A 25,341-nucleotide genomic window follows, 5' to 3' on the forward strand; every position below is an offset into this window, starting at 1 on the left:
TATGGTACAAGTTCAATCTTTTGGACCCAGACAAAGTACAATAGAACATTAAGCCTAATGCCAACAATAAGTTATCAGTACATTACTTCAGTGGAATCTGATCCTTGAAACCATCACAACTTGATACTTTCAAGCCTAAAGTTCACGCTCTATGAAATTTTGCCTAGTTTAGAACACAAATACTAAGCATATTCCTTCCTCGACTATATGAAACAAGACCATCCTTACACGCTGGAAACAAACAATTGATTTAGCTCTAAGCAAAGTTAATACTTGTTACTCCCCACTTCTCATTGCACTCCAATATCAACATAAATTTAACAGATGTCTTACCAGACCGGTTCCTTGGCTGCAATGAAATACAATGAGAGAAGTATAGTTCAATTTGTTGTTTATCTGACAAGGAGTAGTGCTGGTGTAAGTGATGTAAACCTCATTTACTGCCTCTTTTAGCTTGGGAGGTTCAGTAACACGACCAATATCCTACACAAGAAAAAACATAGTAAGACAAAAGTAACAAATCTAGATTTCAGATCAACTCAGATTTAGATTAGTTCAGAGATTCATCTGTTTAGCTGACATAGGAGCACAATTCCTATGCACTTTTGAAAACTTCATTCTTTAAGTAAAGAACAGTTAACTAGATTTCAGTCCTAACAAAGCAAGTTGCACAGCTCAAAACACCCTTTAGCTAAGCTTGACAAAAGCCATAAAAGCCAGGAAGATTCTGCATCTTAAGGGTGGATTCTTTTTTAAAAATCATTGTGCCAAAAATGCCAACACTTGAAAAACTGTGTAGTATTAGCAAAGAGTAAGTTCCCTAGATCAGTGTGGAAGTTCATGAAAAACCATCACAACTTTTTGTTTGCGAGCTATAGAAGATGCACATAAAGCCTTAGATGCAAGAGCCTCCAGAAAGTCTCTTAAGGACATATAACACTGACAAGTTGCCCAATATCCTGTCGCAGTCTTGTTAAGACTGTGCAGCTGTCAAGTTCTTAGAAATACTAAACATGTTTCAGAGCATGCTAGGACACATCCTCCTTCATATTGCAAACAGGCTATCATAGAATCAACTGCACTATTTCTGCACCACTGAATAGCAGACTAAGAGACATTCTGCTTCCCAGCCTCAGTGCTTGGCATGCAGCTATACACAGAAATTCTCTGTAGTAGTTGTTCATACTCATCAGGGCATGGAATCTCTCTACACTCAAAAAATCATTGGAGCTCAGAATAAGTAAACACTGTTTCACAGGAAAAGCAAAGAAAGGGAATTTTGTAGAGTACATTTTAATTCTGTAGTCCATTTATTTATCCCATTGCCAAGCCTATTGCTCAAATCAGGTCTCTAGTCAGGGATACTGTTATAAACTAGCAAGGAAATGCATGTTCCCATGATTTCAGGCATAATACTTACTATTGCTGGTCCACTAACAGGAACCATACAAACAGCTGCTCCAGGTGGACAATTAACATCTTTGATAGGATTGAGAGGCTCACAAATATTGATGTAGAAGTCTGGAGAAACTTCTGTTACATCTTCATCGACAAACGCCTCGTAATACCCAGTGCGATGTATCAAAGGGGACAGGTCAATAACAGAACTGCCATTCAATACTGAGCACCTCACCTATGAGAAAGCACATTTTGTTTTTTATTCTTTTGTTTAACTTATTGATAATCATCCTCTCCTTCACAGAGAGAAATGTAGCTACGTTCAAAAGTTCAAAGTTTTATTGAAGTAAGGCAGCATTTATGACAACTTCTGCTTAGTTATAGATACTAAGTGCCTACAAGCTACATATGAAAAAAGTCAAGCTCTTAAATATTTATAGAATTGAATCCACATGAAAATAACATCAGAACAAACCTCTGGAATGCAGCCTCCAACACACAGTCACTACAGTGATCAGTGGATCCTACACTTCCTTCCTATTCAATGTTGTGGGGAAGATGAGGACCACTTCCAATAAAAAGCTTGGTTGTAACAACGTAAAGTTACTGCACTGCAACCTCGTGGCTTGAGCACTGCTTGAAACGGGGTCTGAGGAAACTTTTTACATGCATAAGCTCACTGACACTTGAAATCTGGGGAGTCTATTCATGTTCAACATACTGGTAGTTTTGTTAGTTTCTGTTTTCATTTCATTTCAGTAGAGACCATTATTGTTACCTAGCCATTACCACTCTGAAACAAACTAGGGTCACTATGGATACACTGAAAAGTGATCAGAAACACACAAGTGATAACTGATCAAAGTTAATACTTTAGAAAACAATGATTTCTATGTTTGTTTGTTTTTTTAATCTGAGCATGTATTGTACATACTACTGGAGAGGAAATCAGAGCTGCATGCTGCACAACTCCTACAAGAGACTGGAAGTGGGTACATGACATTTTCCTTCAGTGAAAAGAGCCGGAAAAGCATTTCTCTAAATGATGGTGAGACCTATAATAAAACTGAGGTGGTCATGGGAGGTGGGAACAACTTGTCAGAGAATGATGGTCACACTAGGAAGTATTCAAAGTAACAAGAAGGATTAAACATTCATAAGATGTAATGTTCAGGTGTTAAAGAGACCTTAATTCACCCTCTGGCTCAGGGAACAAAACCATTCAACCTTCTATTCCTATTACTGGCTTTCATTATGTGCACCTGTTACCAGCAACAGTTTAGCTAAAACTAGCTATAGTAAGAATAGCTCAAGGTATTGTCTGGAACACCAGTTCATCCAGAGTTGACCAAATCAAGTTATCACAACTTGTGCTACAAAGCAAAGGCAGATCCTTTGTTCAGTGTTTATCAGATAGCGTGAGAAAAAACTCACAACTCTTTGCTTCTCACAATTGTCATTGCACTTAACAGAACTGATCAGACTCGCCTAACCTTTAGTCCCTTGCACAGAAGAAGACTAGCCCCAGGCACAGCAATGCCATCCCATCCTCAACTCAGCCTGATTTATTGGCCTATTCAGTTGGAGAATCTTAACAATTACTTCCTAAGAAGCTGCCTATGGCTTTTTTCAGCTGTACAGAAAAGCAGCTAAGTATATTCCAGAGAGGTTGATCTAAAGTGTTAAAAGTTTTAACGTACTCACCATGTTAACAAGTTTGCCAACTACTGTTCTTCACTGCTGAACATACCAATAAAAAGTCTTTCAGAATTTCTACATGAAATTCACTTCTGGACTAGAGGAAGAGACTTTACTCTCAAGGGATTTAAAGCATACACTATTATGCATAACCTCCCCCCAGAAATTTAGTCCCACAGAAGTGTTCTGCATGGAAGTGATTCTTACCTCTTCTTCACAAGCCAAGGACGTATGCCAAGAGAAGTAACTAGTGCACGTCTGCTCATCAAAAGACAGAAAAACAGGCTGGCTGTCATCTCCAGCATCAGACTTGCACACAAAGCTAAAATAGCTTTTATGCTTCAGTTGAGGGTCTGCAGGGCAAGGATCTCCACCTTCATAAACAAGCTTCAACACTTGATCTTCATAAGTTAAAGTTTTACTTAATTTTCCAGCATTAATTGGTTTTGGACCACCAATGATGCAGACAGCTACGGTAAAAAAGTGAACAAAGCAGATGAAGTCTGATGCAACTGCCTTTCAAACCTGTACTGCACCTCTACCTTACTGATCAGCACGTAGCTTAAGATTCTAGCCTTATTCCAATTTCCATAGGAAAGGCTTTTTCACACTATCTGGAATTACCACTAAACTGAGCTGCACTGAAACAAACTAAATATTGTTTTTGTTAACTTATTAACCAGTAGAATGTAGTATAACTATATACATTTGAGAATAGCTTTTGATTACTTCTCTGAAAATCCAAGGTATTTACCCAGAAATATCACCTTGACTATACATAATTTCATTAAGGTGCCTGCCTGTAAGAATCCTAAAATACAAGTTAAACTGCTAGTGGTATTTCAGAAGCACCCAAAAAACAGAAATCTAGAAAGGGGGCTGGCAAGATTTTGAAGCATGGACACAAGGCTGAATGGAGATGCATTATGTCAATGCAGCAATCGCCACACAGCAGTCAGTGCTCTCAGTTCATTCTAGCTGAAAGCTAATATTCTTTCTTTTCACAACAGCCAAAACATTTAGCATCAGCATCTACAGTCTTGCCCTCATCACCAAAACGATACCCATCCTTACAGACACAAGGGCACAGTCTGGAAGTAAACCCATTTAAGGTTTAAAATGGAATTTGATAGAACCACATTTGATTTCTTAGAACAGTTTCTGTATCTCTTCCTAAGCAATTCAGATACAATTGTTCTCTTTAGTCCTTCCACGGTTCCAGTAAAACTTGCCACTTGCAATTTACCACAAACCTGGGCATAAGTAGTTGTTTTTTTTTCCAGGTACACCATAGTCAGCAAATACAGAAACAACAGGGATGAAATGCTTACCAGCTCCATTAGCACATGAACTTTTAGCTTCAGCACAAACATTCAGCTCAATTCTTCTGTTATGTGAATCACTGATTATATAACCAGACTCTCGCTTCAGTGATGTCAAATCAAAGAGGTGACCTATAGGGAAAACAGGGTGTAATTTAATCCATTTGCAGATTCAAAGTTACAACATTTCTTTGTATTAAAAGCTTTGAGCAACTTTCTTTAGTTGGAAGGTCAACTAGCACCTACTTGCCCGCTAGGTTAGAAGACAGTTACAATTCGTACCAAAAATTGGAAGCAAAACTACTTTCAGAACAGATATATAGCAAACTTGTTACAGATCTTTGCCAAAGAACATTGTAGTACAAGATATTTCTACCCACCACCAGTAAGCTTGTTAGTCACTACCCTTTTCTAATAAATCCCTTGAGAACAAACAGTAATGCTGCTTCCAGAAGTCTTTTCCACCTACAAAGTTCTTGGGCTTTCTCCTTACCTGTAGCAGGATTTGTTACCCGGCAGTCATTTTGCACGTTGCTTTTAAGAGGACACGCAGCAGCAGTGAACCATAAGAAGCTATATTCACAATCTTCAATGGCCATTATAAGTTCTGGTTTTGACTCCTAAACACAAAACACTAACAGTTAACTTGTAATTCAAGTGATATTGTAAGATTTCATGCCACAGGCTTATTCCTGAAGCCTCTAGCTGAGCTCGTGTCAAATACCAGTCCTAAGAATTAACCCATTCTGGAGCAGTGAATAAGCCCAAGACTACAGTATTTAACTGTAACTATCTCATATACACAGGACAGTCCAAAATCATCACCTGTAGCAATAAAACTGATGAGAATAGAGCTAAAGGCAGTCTAGCCACACAACAGAAAATCCAAAACACTACAATGAAATTCCTCAAGTGAGTATTTAATGGCTAGGCACACGGAGGTGCAACCAAGCACTGGCTACTGGCACTGCCCTATGTTTCCTACCCCACAATATGCTCACCTTCAACGTACAGACAACTTGAAGGTATTAGAGATGATAAAAACAGTTAGACTGTACAAAATGATCTCTTAAGAACTGCTCATCACCTAAAGGTCAAGCACTACTTCATAGTCTACTCATAAGGCTCATAGGGCTACCTCCCAACCAGCTGCAGAAGACTAGGGAATAGTTAAGAACTGTCCCACCATCCTTCACACAGATGCAGTGGTACTAACTCATGGAAATGCAAAGCCCTGCCAGGAGAAGCCCACTTACTATTCTGCTTTCATCACATTTGAGGCGCAATATTGTTGTTTTCTTGCGAATTTTATCTGGGCACTGATCCCCATTAATGTATTTCAGAACAGAAATGCCATTTTCCCACCGGGGTCCATCAGCCACTTCTCCAAGGCTTACACATTTTGCATCCTCCACAACAGAGGCAGCAGCATCAGAAGGACAGGAACCTGTACAGATGAATACACTGCATTATTACTCCAGAAGTTGCTAAGACTGGCTTGCCTAGAATAAAACTCCATTTTCAGTTATGTCATGGCTGTTCTACCCCTAAACAAATGCCCAATCACACTCACAACCACCCGCCTTCTCCCCAGTCACAAGTAGCAGCAGCCACCTCACTTCACACAGGAAAGCAGTGGCAGCTAGCACTGGGGAAGCGGACTTCTACTCATAGTGAAAGGCTAGAGCCTGATGCCTGGTCTTCCACTCCACCATGTGGAACTAGGCTCAGAAGATGCCACGGAAAAAGTCTTAAATTAACAACCTACTCCAGACTATTTTAATCTCCAGGAGCTATGTAAGACTTTGTGTAAGAACAGAAGAGCTGGAGTGCTGATATGACCTGCAAGCAGAGCTCATGGACCAAACATGTGGAAATAAAGCCCAAAAACTAGCCTTCCCTCTCACGCCACAGTGACACCACTGTCTCCACATAATTGGCTTTTATGATCTTTTACTCTGAAGAGCCAGCAGTACTGTCCTACCATTTGCCTCCTCTATCTGTAGCTAGAATATATTTTTATTTAGCTCTTACGTGCAGCACCGTATGGTACTAGGGACTTGCAGACATTAATATAGTATTTCTGTGTAGAAGCAGATAAAGCAATTGCCTCCCAATTCTCTCTATGCCGTGTCAGAGATGAAAAGTCATAGAAGTTTCCTTCATCATCCCTGTAAGATAAAGAATTTAAATTTAGCATTTAAAAGAAGTAATTCCAGTAACTTCAAAATTGTCATTTACAATAAGCTTCATCTTAATAATTCTACAATCAGAGCCTCTTGCTAGAAAAGAACTCTGATCCAGACTCATTGGTCCCCAAAAGCTTCAAATTCAGTACAGAGATATCACTGCATCAGCAACTGGCTGCGTACATAGCCTACAGCCAATGCAAGAGTATTTCTGACTTCACTGGAGCACACAAGTTTAATGCATGGCAAGCACAAATGGAGGGTTGCAGCAGGTTGTTCCATCTTAGGGTAGAAACTTACCCTGACTCCACATGTTAAGGACAATTGCCTGTGAGTTTTATTTGACCACACTTATCAAGTATTACTACAATAACTAAAGAGGCAGTATTGCAGAGTTACAGTAGGCTGTACTCATTTCTGCCATCACACAGACCCATCTTACATTTGTGGAATCAACTTACTTGTAGGAACACTCAGTGGATTTAACAGGTGGGCAGGCATACTGTGTATGCCATTCAAACATGTAGGTGCAATCTGGAGTTTCCTTCAAAAATACAGGCTGAAAGAAAAAAAGGAATTTACTTTCTCCAATTTAAATATAGGAACTACCAAAAGGTCTCAGTCAGCTTCAAGAAGGTCCAGCAACTTGTATTAGCACAGTATCTTAGAGACATACTGTGCCTCTGATCTGAACAGTATGGCCTGAAAAGCTCAAAGCACAGTTTCTCTCAAACCGAAGTTTATCCACATGCACACTTTTGATTAAACAGCAACCGTTAGGAGCTACTGCCATCTTCCGTGACATGAGGAAGGAAAAGAGCCAAAGGTAAACCTAAGCACCATTCTTTGTGAATAGGAAGGTGAGCACAAGAACAGTGAGAACTATTAAAAATTGCAAGTAACCAAGTAACTTTGGTCTGGCCATATACTACATGATTTTCTACAGATTCATTATCCTATATTTTATTTCTCACTAAGGGACTGCTCTTATTTCTGTGCAAGTTTCCCAGCCTCTTGAAGGGCTTTGCTAGTAGCAGGCATCTCCTAAATGAACAGCATGCTCTAACTTTCCTGGGGAATAAGGAAGATACCTTCCATAAATAGGATTGTTTTTAAACCTATTGGGAGCTTTATGTCTCCTCTATAACCTACAAGTGATTCAAGCAGTCCCTGAAGGAAGCTAATTCATGTTCTTCACCTTACCCTGCAACACATTAAGATGACAGCAACTCTGGAAGACAGTATATACACAGGAATTGTTTTGCAACTAACCTCTGATGTAGTCTTGTCACAATAGAATAATATGGCAGTTGATCGTTCATATATTTTATGACATTTTTCTCCACTAGTGTAATTAATCGTTATTAAACCATTTTTGAAAGTCAGTTTCTCTGTAAGCAGGCCTAAAAGCGAAGAGTTGAGAAAATTAAACAGTTAATCCAGTAAATACACATTATTTCAGTCATGCATGTGACAACCAGGTTACACAGCAATAACAGGCACAATAAAATAAGCATTGATATAAAGACCTAGGACTTCCTCTAAAACACACGACTTAGTTATTTAGTGAATACTGTTTGTGTGGTAGCGTTGAGCTCACTCCCAGTTGTGTGACAAGATAACTATAGACATAAGATTTTATTTGCACATGAAGTATAACTGGTAGGGTATTTTATCTCATAAAACTTGAGATTAACCAGGGTGTAACAAAAGCTACTATGTGATAAATTAATAGATCTTGCTACTCTTTCCACTTTAAGTTTCTTCTGATCAAGTGCCATACCTGCTACTTTTCTGAAAGTACTGTCCATCTTCTTTACTTGACACGATGACACGCCCCGAGCCCCTGGCTTGCAGCTTTCTGTTATTTCTCCACAAACTCTGAAGTAGTAGTCATACTCCTCTGTACTCACTTTTATGTCTTTATTGGAAAGTGGCTTCAAATTATAAACATGACCATACCTCGGATCTTTCACCTGGCAATTCTCTCCTTTAAAGGAAAGTTAAGGATTAAAATACAATCTTGTATCTGTGAGCCATACCAAATACATTTAGACAGCTAAGGCCTCCTGGCACAAATAAGGCCACAAAAGCTAAGTAGCTAGCACTCCATGGGAATGACACTACAGAACCATTTAAATCCAGCTAATCAGGCTGTCTTGAGAAGTCACTACGACCTAGAACGATAAAACTAATGCACAAATACAATTTATATATAAAAAAACTAACGAAGACATAAGAGCTACACTGTACTTCAAAAATTACATCAGGCTGGCCTGACAGGCTCTTCCTTCAGCAAGGCTGAAGGTTAAGGACAGAACCAGAGATACTAGAAGTCCAGCACTTGCTCAATTATCTGGAAAGAACAGTGAGGTCACAAGGCTGAAGCAAAAGCTGTCCTAGATATCCGTCTTCCATCTCTCTGTAACAGTTACCAAGTCTGCAGAGTTAGGTTATAACTGATATAGGAATTGTTAGCTAGAGCTTAAAGCCACACAGAGTCAATGGAGAAAAGGTTTGAGAAACATCTGGTTTCATGGGTTTAATCAGCTGAGAAGCACCTGTAACATTACTGCTGATTAAGCCCTCAGGTTTGAAGTGAGGCTTGGCTTTGAAAATTTTGAAAAGATCAGATCATATCACATGATTACTGTGCTTTCCTCAATCCCCTAACAAGCTGATACCAAGACGAATGACAAGGAAGAGGGAACTGATACAAAACCACAACTCTCGTCAACAGCATGCTGCACTGTACTTGTGTGCTACAGAGCAGCAGCTTGATAAGCATTCTTCTTGTAGCCTTGTACCACATGAGATGACTGACAGTGTCAACTAGGTTGAGTACAGATGCAACAGATACTTTACAGGAAGTCTGATATTTCAGAAGGTATTATCTACATTCACAAGGTCTTATCTACAAGCTGCAAAACAAAGCTCTTAAGAGCAGAGAAGATACCTGCACACTCAGTTTCCTACCAACTGAATATCAGAACTAGAGCCTGTGATTCCTTCTTGCATGTCCTGAAGTCAACTGTAAACTGATACTCTCTCCTCTGGTGTCTCCACCATTGCCTAGTGAGAGTCAAGTTCACAATAAAATTTCTAGTTTTTGGTGGGGAACAAGAAAATATTTGACAGGCACAGGATCAACCACACTTCCATGAAATCTGACACTTACCAATATTTGCAAGACTAACAAGTTTCATTGTGATTTAACAAGGTAGCACCATGATTTGACCAGAAAGTATTTTTCCTGTTAGATTGGGAATCTTTGCTAGACTAAGTCTCTGAATAGATTTCCCTCGACAAGCCAGCATCTTTTACAGAAAGACTTGCAGGGCAAGAAACAAATGTAGCTTCACTAGGTATTCACTTCTTGTACAGATTTGATACTTGAAAGCTTAACTACATGTACCTTCTGCTTTGTGAACAGGGCAGGCCGCCAAGGTTCTCCAAACAAATACAAACTCACAGTTGTTTTCTTGCTCAAACACTGGGGAACCCTACAAGAAAAAAAAAAAAAGCCATGTGAAGGAGATCTACTAGAAACTACATTGCAAGTCCCAAAACATACATGAAAAATCCCTTTTCAATGGGGTTGCACAATCTAAGGTCTCTTACCAAATTTCTGTACCCATTTTGAACAAAGCTGTCTGCAATACAGTTCACTGTTGTGTTCAAAGGGCTCAGGAAAGCAGTTGAAAGGAAAGACAAGTGAAATGCCTATATACAAGATACTGTCGTTCTAAATGAATCAGTCTATTCCAAAAGAAGAGAAACTGTTTATGGTGTAAGTCAAGGCTCTTAAATCTGTAATAGCTACTAGCACAGAAAATTACCGTTGTCTGATCGCACTGAAAGATTATACGTGTAGAATAATGTTGCTTATCTTTGCACATATCACCATTCAAGTAAATAATGCTTAGTGACCCATCAGTAGCAGCCTGTGGATTTATCTGAATGACTCCAAGGTTCTTGCTTGTATCAGCATATTTCACACAGGATCCTATGGCTCCACCTACAGGAAAACACCAGAAAAACATGTTTTAGTTCAAAGCTTCGTGAACAAGTTATCTATTGTAAGACAACATAATGAAATAGCTTGAAGAGAGCTTTGAGCGTTCAGCACAGTTCAAACTCCTGAAGCACAACACAGCAGACACATTTTCATAAGTTGGGAGACACTGTGTGCCTAGAGGCTTTGAGGAAGAGAACAAGTCACAGTTCTACATTCTCTGAAATCTTTAAAACTGTATTAATCTGTCCTTATAGACTCAGAAGGCTAGAGCAACAAGTTTAAATCATACTGTCTAGAAAGGCAGTAAGACACGCATGGCATAAGCTCCTCATTCAGACTTCATTCAGTTAAGAAGCATCAACATTTAACTTGCCTTTTAAAAAAAAAAAGTCCAGATACTTGCTAATACTCCCCCACAACAGTTTTCCCCAATTGCTTTTCCACACATCTCAACGCAAGAGTCCTGATTAGCATTAAGACTGCTCTCAGTTTGAGAATATCTGCAATACTTCATCTTAGACATTGGAACAGGCTGTCCAGGGAGGTGGTGGAATCACCATCCCGGGGAGTGTTCAAGGAAAGGTTGGACCTGGTGTTTAGGGACATGGTTTAGGGGGTGACATTGGTCGTAGAGGTACGGTTGGACTAGATGATCTTGGAGGTCTTTTCCAATTTTAATGATTCTATGATTATACCCCTGTGAGGTATGTGAAGTTCAGCAACTGAACAGGCAGGATTGAAGAAATTGTATTAAAATAACAAGGGTTATCATTCTGCATGCAAGGTCTGGCACCAGAAATCAGAACTTAAGAAATGCTTGCCATTTGGCTTACCAGGGCATCCAGGCACAGAGGGCAAAGGTTTGCAAACATTCAAGAAAAATGTACGCTTCTTCGCATTCTTGGAAGTATCTATAGCAACCCACGGTTCACTCTCTTTGCTCAAGTCACTTAAGTCATATTCATTACCAGCAGCATCTGGAAGAGATGTGGTACATACAGTAAACTGGAAGACCTGCTAGACAGTTGCAGTATAGTACCAGGTTTCAAATGATATGTTTCACTGATGAACACACATAATTCAAGGTATTTTTCAGAATCACATTAGACATCCACTGAGACAAGATACTGTTCGCATAGAGATAGAGCTATACAAGATTAAAACCCAATTCTCTTGATAATCGGTTTAGCTACCACAAGCAACTATTCCACAATTCACAGGTGGATTTTTCTACAAGCAATACAAATTTAACCTGCTTTCTTCAGAGTTAGACTGAAGTTGCATTTACTTTCCATATTAGCTTTTCATCTGTTTTTATAAGTTAAACCTGCTTTAAACAACCCATTTCCTCTCCCTCTCTACAACATATCTGAAGACCTCAGGCCTCAAACTTCTTCAGACCAGGCATCCTTAAGTTATCCCAAAGCCCTACTCCATAGAAGCTTGTGGTGTTCAGTTAATCCTTCCAAGAGTTGTTGAACAAAGCCCACCTGAATCCCATGTACTTACCTGTAACCTGACAATCTACAGGAGCAGGAGCACAGGCCAGAGCTGTGTGAAACTCAAAAAAAGTATCATGGATGTTCAGTACGCTGTTTATCTCTTCACGCACAAACTTAAGCTCTCCAGGATATGAATCATTACAAATGAAAGTCACCGTGAAAGTGTCTGATGTCCCTGTAAAACAGAGTTATCTGCTGCTGGTTTACTCAAGAATATTTAAGTTGAAGTTCAAGCTAACACTTGACTTCAACATTTTCTAACCACTTCTTCTGTTCAGGCAAACACTACATTCTGTTTATATGCTTCTTGAACATTAAGAAGTATAAGCCTTCTTTAGAGACCTGTGCTAAAGTGCTTAGCAGTCTCAAGCAGCTTTCCAAATGGGAGACAAATAGCATTACCACATCTCAAAGAGCAGAATTACATTCACTTGTCTGACATATGAGAAGAAACAAAAACCCGCAAGACATCAAATCAGTTATACCAGCAACCCCTACATTGCATCACACAAAAGGTGGGGTTTTATTTAGGTTGTGTAATAACTTGAAAACAAGTATTGATACTTTCTGAGTAGCACACATTAAGTTGTTCAGTTTTCCTTTCCACAGCCCATGATTACAATTAAGTGGAGGGGAGTATTTGTCTTCATTGTATCCTACAGTAATCAGAAAGGTAGAAGCTCTAGCAGTGAAATACACAATGGCTCAATCACTTGTTTTGGTATGTGTTATACAATGAAAAATCATCATGGCTATGAAAATGAGAAAATATGAGATATCACCACAACAATTTGTACAGACAACCAACGCAATGGAACCATTATCATTTTCATGATTTGATCTCTTCCTAGTTTTAATATGAACTAGCCTGTTTAAGTGATTAACATCAAACACAGGTGGTTTTACGACGTGAACAGACAGGGAATGAAGACCATTTACAGAACATTAATACATTGTCACAACTTCCTGAACTCACCTGATTCCACACGAAGAGGACCTCTGTAGGTAAGAGTTAGAACTCCCTCACTAGACAGATAAAGAGTTTTGTCCAATTCCACCATCCTCACTGATGTCAGATTTTCTGCTTCACATCCAGCAGCTTGTTTTCCATTGATTTCACCACAATCTGGCATGGGCCCACAAATGTTTAGCTAGAAGTTTTAAAAACCATGAGTGTACACAGCATTAACCACATCAGAAAAATTAGACCTATTTACTTATTTACATATAAGTGAGTTTTACTTTTTAAAGCCTGATTTCAAACATCACAAAATGTCTTTCACTTCCACACTGCAAGACAACCAACTACACAGGAACAGCATCTTGACTCTTCAGTTTACATGGTCCACAAGTTCTCCCCACTGGAAGTACAGGATGTGGTTTAACAACCGAAAAACAACTATGGTACTATCTGTAGATACCCTAGAACTAATGAGATAGGCAAGCCAAATTAAGAGCACTGATATGGATAGATTAAATCCATTTCTAGGCTTTCACTATCCATTTTTAACACTAGCAGATAATCTCATAATTATACAATGAAGTCCATAATTAGTCTATGCATAGCCTTGTGGTGCCACTACAATGAGACTGATTTTTAGCTTTGCTATATAATGTCTATGCTTTTAAGACTATTTGAAACGATGAAGCAAGTTACCTTCTATTTTTTTCTCAAGTACAATACTTTTTTTGTCAAGTCTAATCTCATAAAATACTGTACAAGAGCTCCATTTCACTAATCTTGACCAGAAGAAATACAACAGCAATATCCATAAGCAACAAGTTGTACAGTCAGAATTCTTACCAAGAATTTTTTCCCAATTCCTGTTGCCATATAGCCTTTTCCTGAAGCTAATGGTTGAAGATTGAATAAAAAGCCACTGTTTGGATCTCGCACAGAGCAGGTCTACAAGAGAAAAATTACAACATTATTCTCTCACTCTGCATTTCTGGTGTTTAAGTTCTACTTCTAGCTTGCTTAAAGAGTCGAAGTAGAAATTTACAGGATATACCTATCCTGTCTAGGAAGCAGCAACTTAATTTGGACAACTAGAGTACAGCTCTGGCAGTAGCAACACTTCAATTCTTTCACACAGTTGTCCACTGACAGTCATATCAAGATATCGAAGTGTAGTTCAACAGGTGTCATGTATCAGGTTAGCTAAGAGCAAAGAAATTTTAATTGGAGGATACTTCTACTCTAATGTGATCACTTTAAGACCTGTAAACGAGAAGCAATTGAGTAGCCCAGTTTAAAGAAGTGAGCCTCATTTGATGATCTGTACACAAACAATGACAACAGAAGTCCTTACGTATACATTCAACTTTACTAGCAAACTCATAAGGGAATGAAACATCCAATGCCATAGCAAGCCATTCTTCCTTGAGTGCACACTGTACCACTTTGGCCAAAAGTTACATACTTCACAAACGCATCAAGACAACAGACATCACATGCCAGAAAAATAGCACATGATGACCATGAACACATTTGTCTCATTCTTTCTCACCTGAGAATCATCTTTTGTTTCCTTAATTGGACAAGCAGCTTCAGTTTCCCATAAGAACGTGACTACACATTCCTGAATAGATATAAACCGTGGGCTGCTACTCTGGAAACAGATAACAGAGAAGAGACCAGAATCAAGGCAAATGTAATGGCCAACACCTTCCCATGTTTGAGATTCTGCTTTAAAATTGCGATGTTCTAAAAGATTTCACTACAAAAGCACAGAATTCCCAACCCAGTTTCCTCACTCCTTTTTATTTTGAAAGTCAGGAGAATTGAGTCTGATATACAAATATTCAAATGCAGTTCAAAACTGAACCCAGACACATATCACACCTTTCTTCAGTCTAAGTTTTGGAGAGTTTGGGGTATAAGGTACAGTACACTAAAAAAAATGAAGTACCACAAAACACTGTCAGCTGAGGCAACTGCAATAATAATTACTTGATTCATTTCAGTGCTTTCAGGCAAAAACAAAACAGTTTGTAACTGCATCACGTCCCAGATTTTTACCATATGTCCTGGGGAGAAGAGCAAGTGAGGGAAATAAGACTTGCAGATTCACAAGCTATCATGAAAAAGTTTAGGCAAGCTTCAGTGGTTCCCCCTCAGTCTAAAATTCAGCAAAAGTTTTACAGAATTAAGAATGCATCTAGAATCAAGCTACGGAGATGCAAAACCTCAGCCTGAAGATGCACTTTACAGTGTTCTTCCTCTTAAGGGGATCTGCAATGTCTGCATGTGTAACTCCAATCTTCAGTCAACTCCTCATGCACTTTTTCATGCTAATTGAACTAGCCTGAAGCATCAATTTCCACTAGGGTTATTAGTTGTTAGCTATTTATTACTTATGATAAAATACTGAATCTCATATACACGTTTTTCTGGCAGCTAATTTAAAATAGAGATGTAAAAACAAAGTTAAGACCCCAAGAAGTCTGTTATCATTAAACACTTGATGGAAAGCCTCCTATGATAGAACAACTGAATGATCATTTGTCCTTACCAGAGTGCCCCTGGAACAGACAAAGTGGATGGTTGTGGTATAAGTTGTCATCTTTCCATCAGCATTGATGCACACAGAGCCATTTGAATAGGTTAAAAGAATGTGACCAGGTCTTTCAACTACTAATTCTTTGCTGGCAACACCAAGATTGCTAATAGAGGTGGCTTCATAGTAAGAATCCTAGAAATACAGAAAACTGTCAGCAACTTCAAATTCAAGTGCATTGTTACAGAAATATCCAACAAGATGGTACCTACCACAATAACCTTATATACAGAAGACTACCTTGAGTTTTGAATGCGACTGAGAGGTCTAGAGATTCCTCCATATTTCTCCCCCACTCTATATTTAAGATACACATTTAACCACCAGGAAGTTTTACTTTACAATAAGGTGCCTAGAGTGCCTCAAAAATCATCCCCATCTCACCAGCTACACAGCTCAGGAGTTTAGGGAGGCCTACACCTCATATGCAATAACTACAATTTAATTTGTGCAGCTCTTTAAAACAGTATGTAGAAGGCCCCAGTCATTCTTAGAGCAGGCATTACTTATCTGTCATGCTTAGGAAAGTTTAAAAAAAACACTAGCAGAAGTTGAGAGTGGGAACCTTGTAAAAATTAAAGCTTTGGTGTTTCAAGAGGCTGGTAGAAGTCTGCCATACTGCAGTGACTATGCCAGCACTAAGGATGCACAGGATACCATTGTATGCTGCACTAAGGGGCCAAAACTCACGTGCTCATCTTGTACTCCCCTTTAACTCAATCACTTCAGCAAATCAGCTCTGAGCTGGGACAAAAACACTACTCACATGATCGTGTCGATATTCCATCTGACACACAGATGCTCGTCGGTCACATCCTGGAACAGCAAGCAGTGGTCGACAGACATTTATGTAGTACTTTTTGCGCTCACTTGGTCTTGAATTATCCATGGCATACCAGTTTCCACCTCTCTTCTCAGATTTTGCTAAACTGCGTGGGAGGAAAAAGTTCATGCTGGGATTCACATGTTATTCATAGATTCCCTCTAGCTTTGTTAAGTTTCAAGAAAGGAACTGCAAGGCATTTCAGTTTGCATTTCATGTAACTTTTTCCCCTCATTTTTAAGTGTCACAAAAAATTACTCCTAGGAAAGCAGAAAACAGTCAAAGCAAGTTAAGCAAAGCCAACCCAAGAAGTCAACTTACATCTCAGGAGGCGTCAATATACCAGATTGAAATATCTCCGTTTCAAGATACTTGCATTTAAGACTGTCAGAAGAGATGACTTTTCTAGTGCATTTTATGCATGAAACCGGTGTCATCCAGAGTTAAACAATCAGCTAGCACACTGAACTAAAATAGCCAAGTTCACACAAAGACTGCGTTACTTTACCTCGACAAGTCATATTGGTCCATGGTGTTGGGATCAGTCACAATACATTCCAAGGGCAGTTCAGGACAAGCATACTCTGTGTACCACCTGAAGTTGTAGGTATATTTATCTTCTACCTAGAAAGACAGCAGAATAAGTCAAGGGAGGCTTTCAAACAGACTACTGTGTAAAGCAACACTACTCCTTTGTATATTAGGTTTATTTCCCCCTGGGTCTTGGGATGCACTTTCTCAGACTGATTAGTACAGGTCGGTCCATTTTCACATTGATCTTGCCATTATTTCCCTACTGTAACACCAAAAGCACTTGCAAAAACAACCATAGCAACATAACTACTGTTGGCTGAGTTACAGGGCACAGTCCTAGCACTTCAGATCTCTGGCCAAGAAACATGGCTTTTTTTTCCCCCCGATTTGAAATACAAGAGGATCAAAAGCACTAGTAATTATATGGCCCAGAAACTAGAGAATAGAGAATAGTGAGGTGAGAACCTTGATGCAGGTCAACAGTTTACTACTGTTCAGTATAGGCAAGATGAGTACAGGCTGATATACCAAGAAAAATACCTGTTTTGTTGAGCAGTCTGCTTTATAGATATGGTTATTTCCATCCACAAATCTCTGCTGTACCAGCCTAGCAGTGATTATTTGCATGTTTTACAGATGCAGAGAGTTCCCTTCTTCATATGTAACTTCTTACCTGATATTCAGGCTGACCTACTCCAGCCTGACGGTCACACAGGAAAGTTATGAGAGTAGATCGCTGTGTTTTCTTCTCATCGTTATATGGTGTACCATTTTTGTAGGTCAACTGAATCAGACCATCGTAATATGAAAGTTTGGAATTAGGCAGACCAAGACTCCAAAACTGCTTCTCACTAGAAAAGAAAAACAGGCTCTGAGACTGTGCAAAATTCAGATGTAGTTATCTTAAAGAAAAGTCAACCAAACAGTAGGCACACAGGTATGTTTATAGAATACTCTGTAATAAGACAGAAGGATTCAGCAAGATTGAGTATACAAGTTCAAAAACTAAGATAAAAACGACTACCAAAAACAAACAAACCAAGAACAGGTGTCCTTCTTTGGGAAGCAAATGAAGTTATACCTTACTTAGGTACCTAGAATACTAATGCTCCATTCTCTAGAACAGTAACAGAAAAGAATGGGCTTCAAACTGCAGACACCCTAACACCAAGCTCATGCTGGTTTCATGCAACCATGTGAGGATGGCAAAGATCTAGGACTCCACAACAACAAGTCTTCTCACTTAAGAAAACTGCCTTTATATGCTCTTAGCTCAGGATCAGCTTTGGTCTAGGAGAGTTTCTTTACTCTGACTTCATGTCAGACTAGCTCTGTCAGACCTAGTCTAACCACCTTTCCCCACACAGGTACAGCAAACTCTCCTTAACTGGAGAATACCCCAAGATCAAGCAAAGTGCACTGCACCACATCTCTAGCAATAGGCTGACCTGGAATCTGAAGTGTTGCACAGATACTACACCTTAGACGTGGCTGGTAGAAGATAGAACAATGCTGCTTACAGAGTAGTTGTGCACATTGGGACTGTGCCTGCATTTTTACCGATGGAAACATGCTGCTACACCCAAGTTCTGGGCTCTGCCTCACATAAGGCAGCTGCTACTCAGCCTTAGGACCTTGGCTAACCTAGGCAGTAGTTGTTCTTTACAGCAAACACTCTTGAAACCCAGCTGACTTGAATTCAAAGTGCAAGTTGGCTTAATACAGCTGGAGCAGTCAATACACAGCTTAAAACCCCTCTGGGAACACTCACAGAAAAAATATCCTGAATTGAACGGGGCCCACAAGGATCATCAAGTCCAACTGGCTGCACACATGACCACCCCAAAAAAATCATACCGTATGTCTGAAGGCGGAGCAATGGACAGTCTCAAAAGCTAATTGCAGGCAAGATCACATATACTTCACTTGAAATAGTTGGCAGCATAATTACTACACTGACACTTATTTTACATGCAAGTTACCTGAATCTACTACAGGTAGTAATTACTTTACATGCAAATTGGTCACTGTTAGATAACATCACACAACAGGAGATCTATTACAAGCAACAGAACTAGCAACTTACCTTTGTGTTACTTGGCATGCTGCTGATGGTGTGTGACACAATTCGACTGGCACACTGCCACAGATATTTATGTAGAACAAATATTGTGAAGTATTAACTAAGTGGTACCCGTTTTTCTTGACCAGTGGTGATAAATCAAAAGAGAAGCCTAACAGGGAAGGAATAAAATTTCATTCAGCCTAAGATTCAGTCACAGTTTTTCCCGTCATCTCTCAAATTTTGATTCTACCAGCCATACGGCTAGTTATTATACAGACACGTTCCCCTAAACGTATCTCCCCTTCCATGTAATTGTTCCAGAAACATGGAAATTCAGACACAATGGAAGCATGTGCTTTCTTATAGATGAATTTACTACAGTCAAGTACAAGTTACACCTATTTCCCCACACACACACACTAGGAAGAGCATTAAGCTCACACTGGTCTCATTTTAACATGTGCATATACTTCAGAACTCTGTGCTCCACTGTTTTAGATGCTTAGACTTAGAACAAGTTCACTTTGATTTTGCACATAAAGAGGACTTAATGCTCAATGCCATGGCAGAAGTCCTATCCTTGAGGACCCTTCAGTTTGGCCAACATAAACACGTACCTGCCTGAGCATCAGAGACTTGACAGTTATCTCCTTCAGTTTTAGACAGGACACATGCAGCAGCAGTATACCAGTCAAAAGCATATGAACATTCACCTTCAGACATCAAGATTGGAGCGCTTTCTAGATCACCTGGTATTGAAAGAGCAACATGTTAAACAATACTCAGTACAGTCAGGCTGCCAAAATTATTACCCTAAGCCTACAAACACTGACTTCTCCCCAAAAGGGGACCAGAAGTAATGAAGTACCTCTCCTGTGAAAATAAGGACCACAATCAACAATTCCTTACGCTAGTTCTTTGCATCCTTCTCCCCATGTTTAGCCAAGAGGTGAGGATGTACTGCTCAGTCTGTTCCCAAGAACTCTCTCACTCCAAAAACATTTCTTTTGATATGCAAGCTGGGAGCTTGGCTATAAAGCAACAGGTTTATCAGAACTAGTGCATGACCTGATCTGAACAGTCAACACGCAAAGGATTTAGCTTCCTCAAGCTGAGGTGCAAGAATCCAAGATCTCTATTTCCCTGGAAGAAGTTATACTAGTGGGCTATTATAGGGAGATGAAAGTTAACAGCTTCTGCAAGTGTTCCTGCTTACTGTAAAATGCAAGCAGTTCAGAGAAAACTTATTGAAAAAGGTTAACGTAAATGAATACATGTATGGTTCAGAACCAGTCTTTTCTATCAAGACAATCTAGAGGTAGAAAGTGCTTTCTAGAGCTTGCAAGTGTTCACAACGCTTTAGTCACTTAAACTTACCTTCATCTTGTTTGAAAATCTCAGCTCAAGAGATTATTAAGTGGTCTTGAATATTCAAAGAGCACTTTTATAAAAACATGAACAGAGATAGATACCTGCAGTTAAATTGCTGTCATCCTAGCAAACAATAGTCCTTCAACTTTTGCATACAAGAAAATGAAAAACAAAGACAAATACTGACTTAGCACTCACGCCTGGGAATATGAAGTGATCTCCATTTTTTAACTGGATTAAAGAAAAAAAGGTGTGGATATTCTTACCTGGTCTGCATATAAGAGTGATGACAGTTTTGATTTTTTTGTTAACACCACAGCTGTCTCCATTTGAATAGATAAGTTGAATATTTTCTCCAACCTTTTTAGGCGAAGAAACAAATGTTCCAAGATTCCTGCTCTTGTTTTGTTTATCTGCAAGGAGAGCAAAGGCATCACTTTTTTCCCCTAGAAAGTTTACTCTAGGGAGAGAATATTAACTAGCCAAATGGAAAGTCATAAGAAAGCATGCCATTACAAGTTGGTTTTCAACCTTCCCTAGACCGTTCTACAAGCCATGGAGGAAAGTGTAATACCATTCAGCTGTTAGGAAAGTATACTGCTATCATGTCTTTTGAGGTCTTTAGCAGCACAAGGGAATTATGCTCCTAACTTCCATTTCCTCAAATAACAGAAGGCATCCAGTGCAGACCTTTTGCATTTACAAAGAAAGAAACACCAAGCCTTCAGAGATTTAAAGACTCACCTACAGAGCAAATAGCAGCAGTATCTGGGCAGAGAGAAGCTCCTCCTCTCTTCAGCACTTTATGGCAGATGTTGATGTAATAATGTTTCCTTCCTGCCTCTGAAAGGCTACTGTCAACAGCTTCCCAGTTCTGGGCTGAATCTGAAATACAGACAGTCACTAAGAACAAGTCAGCTAGCTTTATCATTCCAGCCTCTCGATTCCAAAACACCATACATCACAGAAATACAGAGTCCCTTAAGACAACAATAACCAAGACAGTCACAGATACAGCTACTTTCCTAACGCGATTATTTCTTTTGAGAGGATGGAACTGGGTGCCAGTACCCCAGAAAAATACCAAGAAAAGTGACAGCCAAATTGCGTTCTGCTAAGGAATTGCAATGACATTAGAAATGGCACGTAAATTCAGAACAGAAGTTTCAGAACAAAAGTAACTGAAAGTGAGCTTTCACTGCCATACCTGAACTGCGGATCAGAGGTGACAAATCATAGTGTTTTCTCTTATCAGAAACTCTGCAAAGGAGATCTTCTCTTTCTTTAACACACGCGTATTTTGTATCCCAAGTGAAAAAATAGGTGCAGTCCACTTCGCCAGTAAACACTGGAGTCCCTCTACCATCATTACCTTAATATTGAAGATGAATACACAGATTAGGTTTCCAGTAGGAAGAGAAAAAAAGCAAGACATATTCAAGAACTCAACGCAACAAGCAAGGAAGACAGAAAAACCACAACTCCTGTGCAGCAAAAGGATTTATTTTGTTGTTAAACTGTTGACTAAGAAAAACAGGTATTTTCATGCCTCAAAATTCTTTATCACCAGTGCTAATTTAACATATCAGTGCTACTACGGTGTACAAAACAATCCTGCAAGCTACAGAAATTAGTGCTTACTCTAGCAATATTTAGTTCTTGTGTTAAATGTGGCTCAAAGCATGCATTCCTTTGAGCATAAGGTCTACCTGCAAGCACAGAAGTCAAACTCTGAGCAGTCACCACAGCTGATTATACTCACCTGCGGTTTCATTGCACTCAAAGTTTATGACTGTCATTCTCTCAAAGCCGGAACTACATGCATCCCCATTCGGATAAATTAAAGTGAGATCCCCATCAGAATATCTGAGTGAAAAGTCAGTTTTAGATAGAAATGTGATCAGGCAATAACACAGTGTTCTCCTCATAACAGAAGCCATATTTTATTCTACTTTGTTTTCTTTTTTTTAAACTTAATCACCTCACTCAAGAGGGAAGACAGATGCTTGTTCAACATTAATACTGATATTTCTACTTCAACAAAGGCTTCCAGCCTCAGTGGAACATTTCTTCATATTACTTTATTTCATGGCTATTTTTGCAGGTGGAAGAAGCCATACCCCCTGGACGACTGCTCTTCCATGTCTGCCATATGCATACATACAGAATGAAAGATCCTACCTAAGCAAAGAACCTCTTTGCTACTGTCCCAGTATGGGAACCCTCAGGTTCTTAAACACACACTAATTCCTGAACTCAAGTAATCTTGAGTATGATTAATGCGTGATTAATTCTTGCAAATGAGCTAAAGCTAAAACATCCAGCCCTGATGCCACACTGCATGCAAAACTCAAGAAGGGCAAGATGCAGTACAGCAGTCTGCAGTTCCGACAAAGTTGGTGAAAGTTTCCTTCCTTTGTAGGCATTGGCCCCTACCAATCCCATTTGCTCCTGTTTGCTAATGCCATCTTGGCATACTGTTAATGTTTTCCTACACAACACCAAGCACAAATGCTTGCATTTTGTATCCAATATTGCTTACAAGACAAATAAGGGTGTCAAAGTAGGAAACAAAGAACAATCATCATTCAGATAACTTAGCACAGCTAAAGAGCCTGGAAATATTTTTAATATACATACCTTAGGGTCTGGTTCTCAAATCTTCCTGCCACTTTTTGTTGGTTATTCATAGATTTTACTTGGCAAGATGAAGTGTATCCCGTGCTGTCCTTGCAGTTACCTGCACTAGTTTTCCCACATACATTCAAGTAATAGTAATACTCATCTTTGTCATCTTTGGCTAAATACGGTGTGACATAATCTGAATAAATAAAAAAAAAAGTGTTATAGCAGAACAGACAAAGTCTACCAAAAACTACTTGTCAGGTATGACCCAAATATCTAGATAGGATATTATTCCCAGTCTCCAAACACAGAAACAAAACTGATTAGTAGCACCACAGACTCAAAATAAAAATAGTGAGCTTACCTGGAAGTTGAGTAAGTGGTCTCAAGTCAATGGAGATATCATGTTGCTCATTAGTCAGAAGACAGCTCTTACTCTCCAGGTAATCCCTGTGACAGGCATACTCAGTAACCCACTCAATTTCATACCGGCAATTTGTTTTTGCAGTGAGTCTGGGACCTGCACTCTGATACAGAAGTAATCAGGATTAAAATTACAAGTGTAGAGATGTACTTGAAATGGAATCTGTCAGTTTTGTCACATTTGTTTCAGGTGAGTAATGAGCAGCTTCACCTGTAATAAATTGCTTATGATCTGCAAACACCATCTCTGGCTATTCAGATATTGAGAATAGAATAAAACAGCTCTTACTGATTATGTGGCAAACTACTAGAAGTCTAAAAAGAAGTAAATCACCAGCCATTAGCAGAGGATTAGAAGTAAAGTATATTTTAAAAAGCATTTTTTATTTTACATGTTGGCGAAAGAGAACATGGAGGTCAAATTGCTGAGCACAGCTTGGATTGCGTTTGCCTCTGGGGATTCCTCAAAAAAGGGAACAGATGAAGTATTCTCTGAAGGCAAAGCAGCCTCTTAGCACTGTACATTTTAGCAACTTTAACTTCCCTCAGTCCAAATCAGGATAAGAGGTAGTATTTGACAATTCTTTAGCCAACACTTTCACTGGATGGTGTTTTTTTTTTCTGTAGAGAAATATTTTTGCACCTCTTGAAGAGGAACATTTAGAAGCTCACTGATTCACAAACTAAAACAGGTAGATACACAGGTAAATATCATGGAAGTTACAGGCACAGTTAACATTAGCAATACCATTCATATTATGTGTGTGCATAGTTATGCTGATGTATTACAAAGTGACATCAGAGGACACCCTATGTCACCCAGTCATGAGAATGATGTACGGTACCTATCTAGGTCATAGGAGGGACAAAACATTAAATCAAACTTAGCCTGACAAGAGTTCCTCCTTTGCCAGCCCACAGCCAAAAGCGTTGCAACATGAAGCAGTAGAGCACTAGCAATATCCACACTGATCCAATTTAAGGAATGCAGGTTACTGAAATTACCTGGCATCACAAGCAGTAATTACCATACTGCATTGAAGTTGACTCAAACAGTGTCCTGCAAAAATTGATTTGCTGCTTAACAGTACAAACTTTAAGGTTAAAGGAGTTAGCCTGCTTAGCAAGTGACAAACTTTTGCCAAGCAGTGACACTATTTTTTTTTTCCCTGAGGAAGGCCAGAATAAGAAACAAGTAACAGAAAACTATAAGCATGCCCAAGCCTGACTGGTGAAAAAACCTTCATCAACCAAGTCCTGTGCCAAGGACTAACACTGTTTTAAGAGTCCCATTCAGACAAAAATGTTTAACCTACAAAAGGATAACTAAATTCACCAAAATAACGGAAGAATATAACCCTGGGAAAATTTTATTCAAGTTCTTGTTTTAAGTTTTAGAAGACAGTTTTTTGAATAGTATTTACTTTGAATATGCCGCACTCCTGAAAAGCCACAAAACAGCAGAATTTTTCTGTTCGCTTTAGTTGTCAATTAAAATGACAGATAATGCACACAGAAGTTAGAAGACCGACCATTTAACATACACACTAGAACAGCAAAGTTACCTGTTCTCCTCTCTTTGATGGGCAAACAAAAGTGATTGTCACTGCTGGATTATGGCCTAGGCAGAAGTCTGGCTTTTCATCATCAGTGTATAGTCTCTCATAACTCAGTACCAGCCTAGAAAGAAAAAAGAAGCCAAAAATACACTTCAGACACAACACACTGCACAGAAGCATACTGCTGGAGAGACCTCTCTTTTACAGGATACAAAGTAGTCCCATTCCTGGAAGTTGCTGTTTATGGATGCGTT

General features: G+C 39.2%; 1 protein-coding gene across 1 annotated transcript in view; it reads right to left on the reverse strand.

Annotated features, from left to right (window-relative positions):
* The window catches only part of IGF2R (insulin like growth factor 2 receptor), a 53,327-nt gene that overhangs the window by 12,337 nt on the left and 15,649 nt on the right, over positions 1-25,341 (reverse strand). Inside the window, exons 7-36 of the mRNA XM_032185180.1 lie at positions 25,094-25,208; positions 23,470-23,632; positions 23,121-23,301; positions 22,243-22,346; positions 21,688-21,852; positions 21,225-21,365; positions 20,747-20,893; positions 19,727-19,858; positions 19,131-19,278; positions 17,718-17,895; positions 17,019-17,134; positions 16,454-16,616; positions 15,643-15,822; positions 14,638-14,739; positions 13,932-14,033; positions 13,104-13,278; positions 12,135-12,302; positions 11,459-11,602; positions 10,447-10,625; positions 10,023-10,110; positions 8,391-8,597; positions 7,880-8,010; positions 7,069-7,166; positions 6,453-6,589; positions 5,675-5,865; positions 4,912-5,038; positions 4,428-4,550; positions 3,304-3,566; positions 1,421-1,633; positions 334-483 (exon numbers count right to left, since the gene is read on the reverse strand). Of these exons, the coding sequence (XP_032041071.1) occupies positions 334-483; positions 1,421-1,633; positions 3,304-3,566; positions 4,428-4,550; positions 4,912-5,038; positions 5,675-5,865; positions 6,453-6,589; positions 7,069-7,166; positions 7,880-8,010; positions 8,391-8,597; positions 10,023-10,110; positions 10,447-10,625; positions 11,459-11,602; positions 12,135-12,302; positions 13,104-13,278; positions 13,932-14,033; positions 14,638-14,739; positions 15,643-15,822; positions 16,454-16,616; positions 17,019-17,134; positions 17,718-17,895; positions 19,131-19,278; positions 19,727-19,858; positions 20,747-20,893; positions 21,225-21,365; positions 21,688-21,852; positions 22,243-22,346; positions 23,121-23,301; positions 23,470-23,632; positions 25,094-25,208 (4,531 nt within the window). The remainder of the gene's footprint in view (positions 1-333; positions 484-1,420; positions 1,634-3,303; positions 3,567-4,427; positions 4,551-4,911; positions 5,039-5,674; positions 5,866-6,452; positions 6,590-7,068; positions 7,167-7,879; positions 8,011-8,390; positions 8,598-10,022; positions 10,111-10,446; positions 10,626-11,458; positions 11,603-12,134; positions 12,303-13,103; positions 13,279-13,931; positions 14,034-14,637; positions 14,740-15,642; positions 15,823-16,453; positions 16,617-17,018; positions 17,135-17,717; positions 17,896-19,130; positions 19,279-19,726; positions 19,859-20,746; positions 20,894-21,224; positions 21,366-21,687; positions 21,853-22,242; positions 22,347-23,120; positions 23,302-23,469; positions 23,633-25,093; positions 25,209-25,341) is intronic.

Source organism: Aythya fuligula, chromosome 3 (assembly GCF_009819795.1).
Source record: "Aythya fuligula isolate bAytFul2 chromosome 3, bAytFul2.pri, whole genome shotgun sequence".
NCBI lineage: Eukaryota > Metazoa > Chordata > Aves > Anseriformes > Anatidae > Aythya > Aythya fuligula.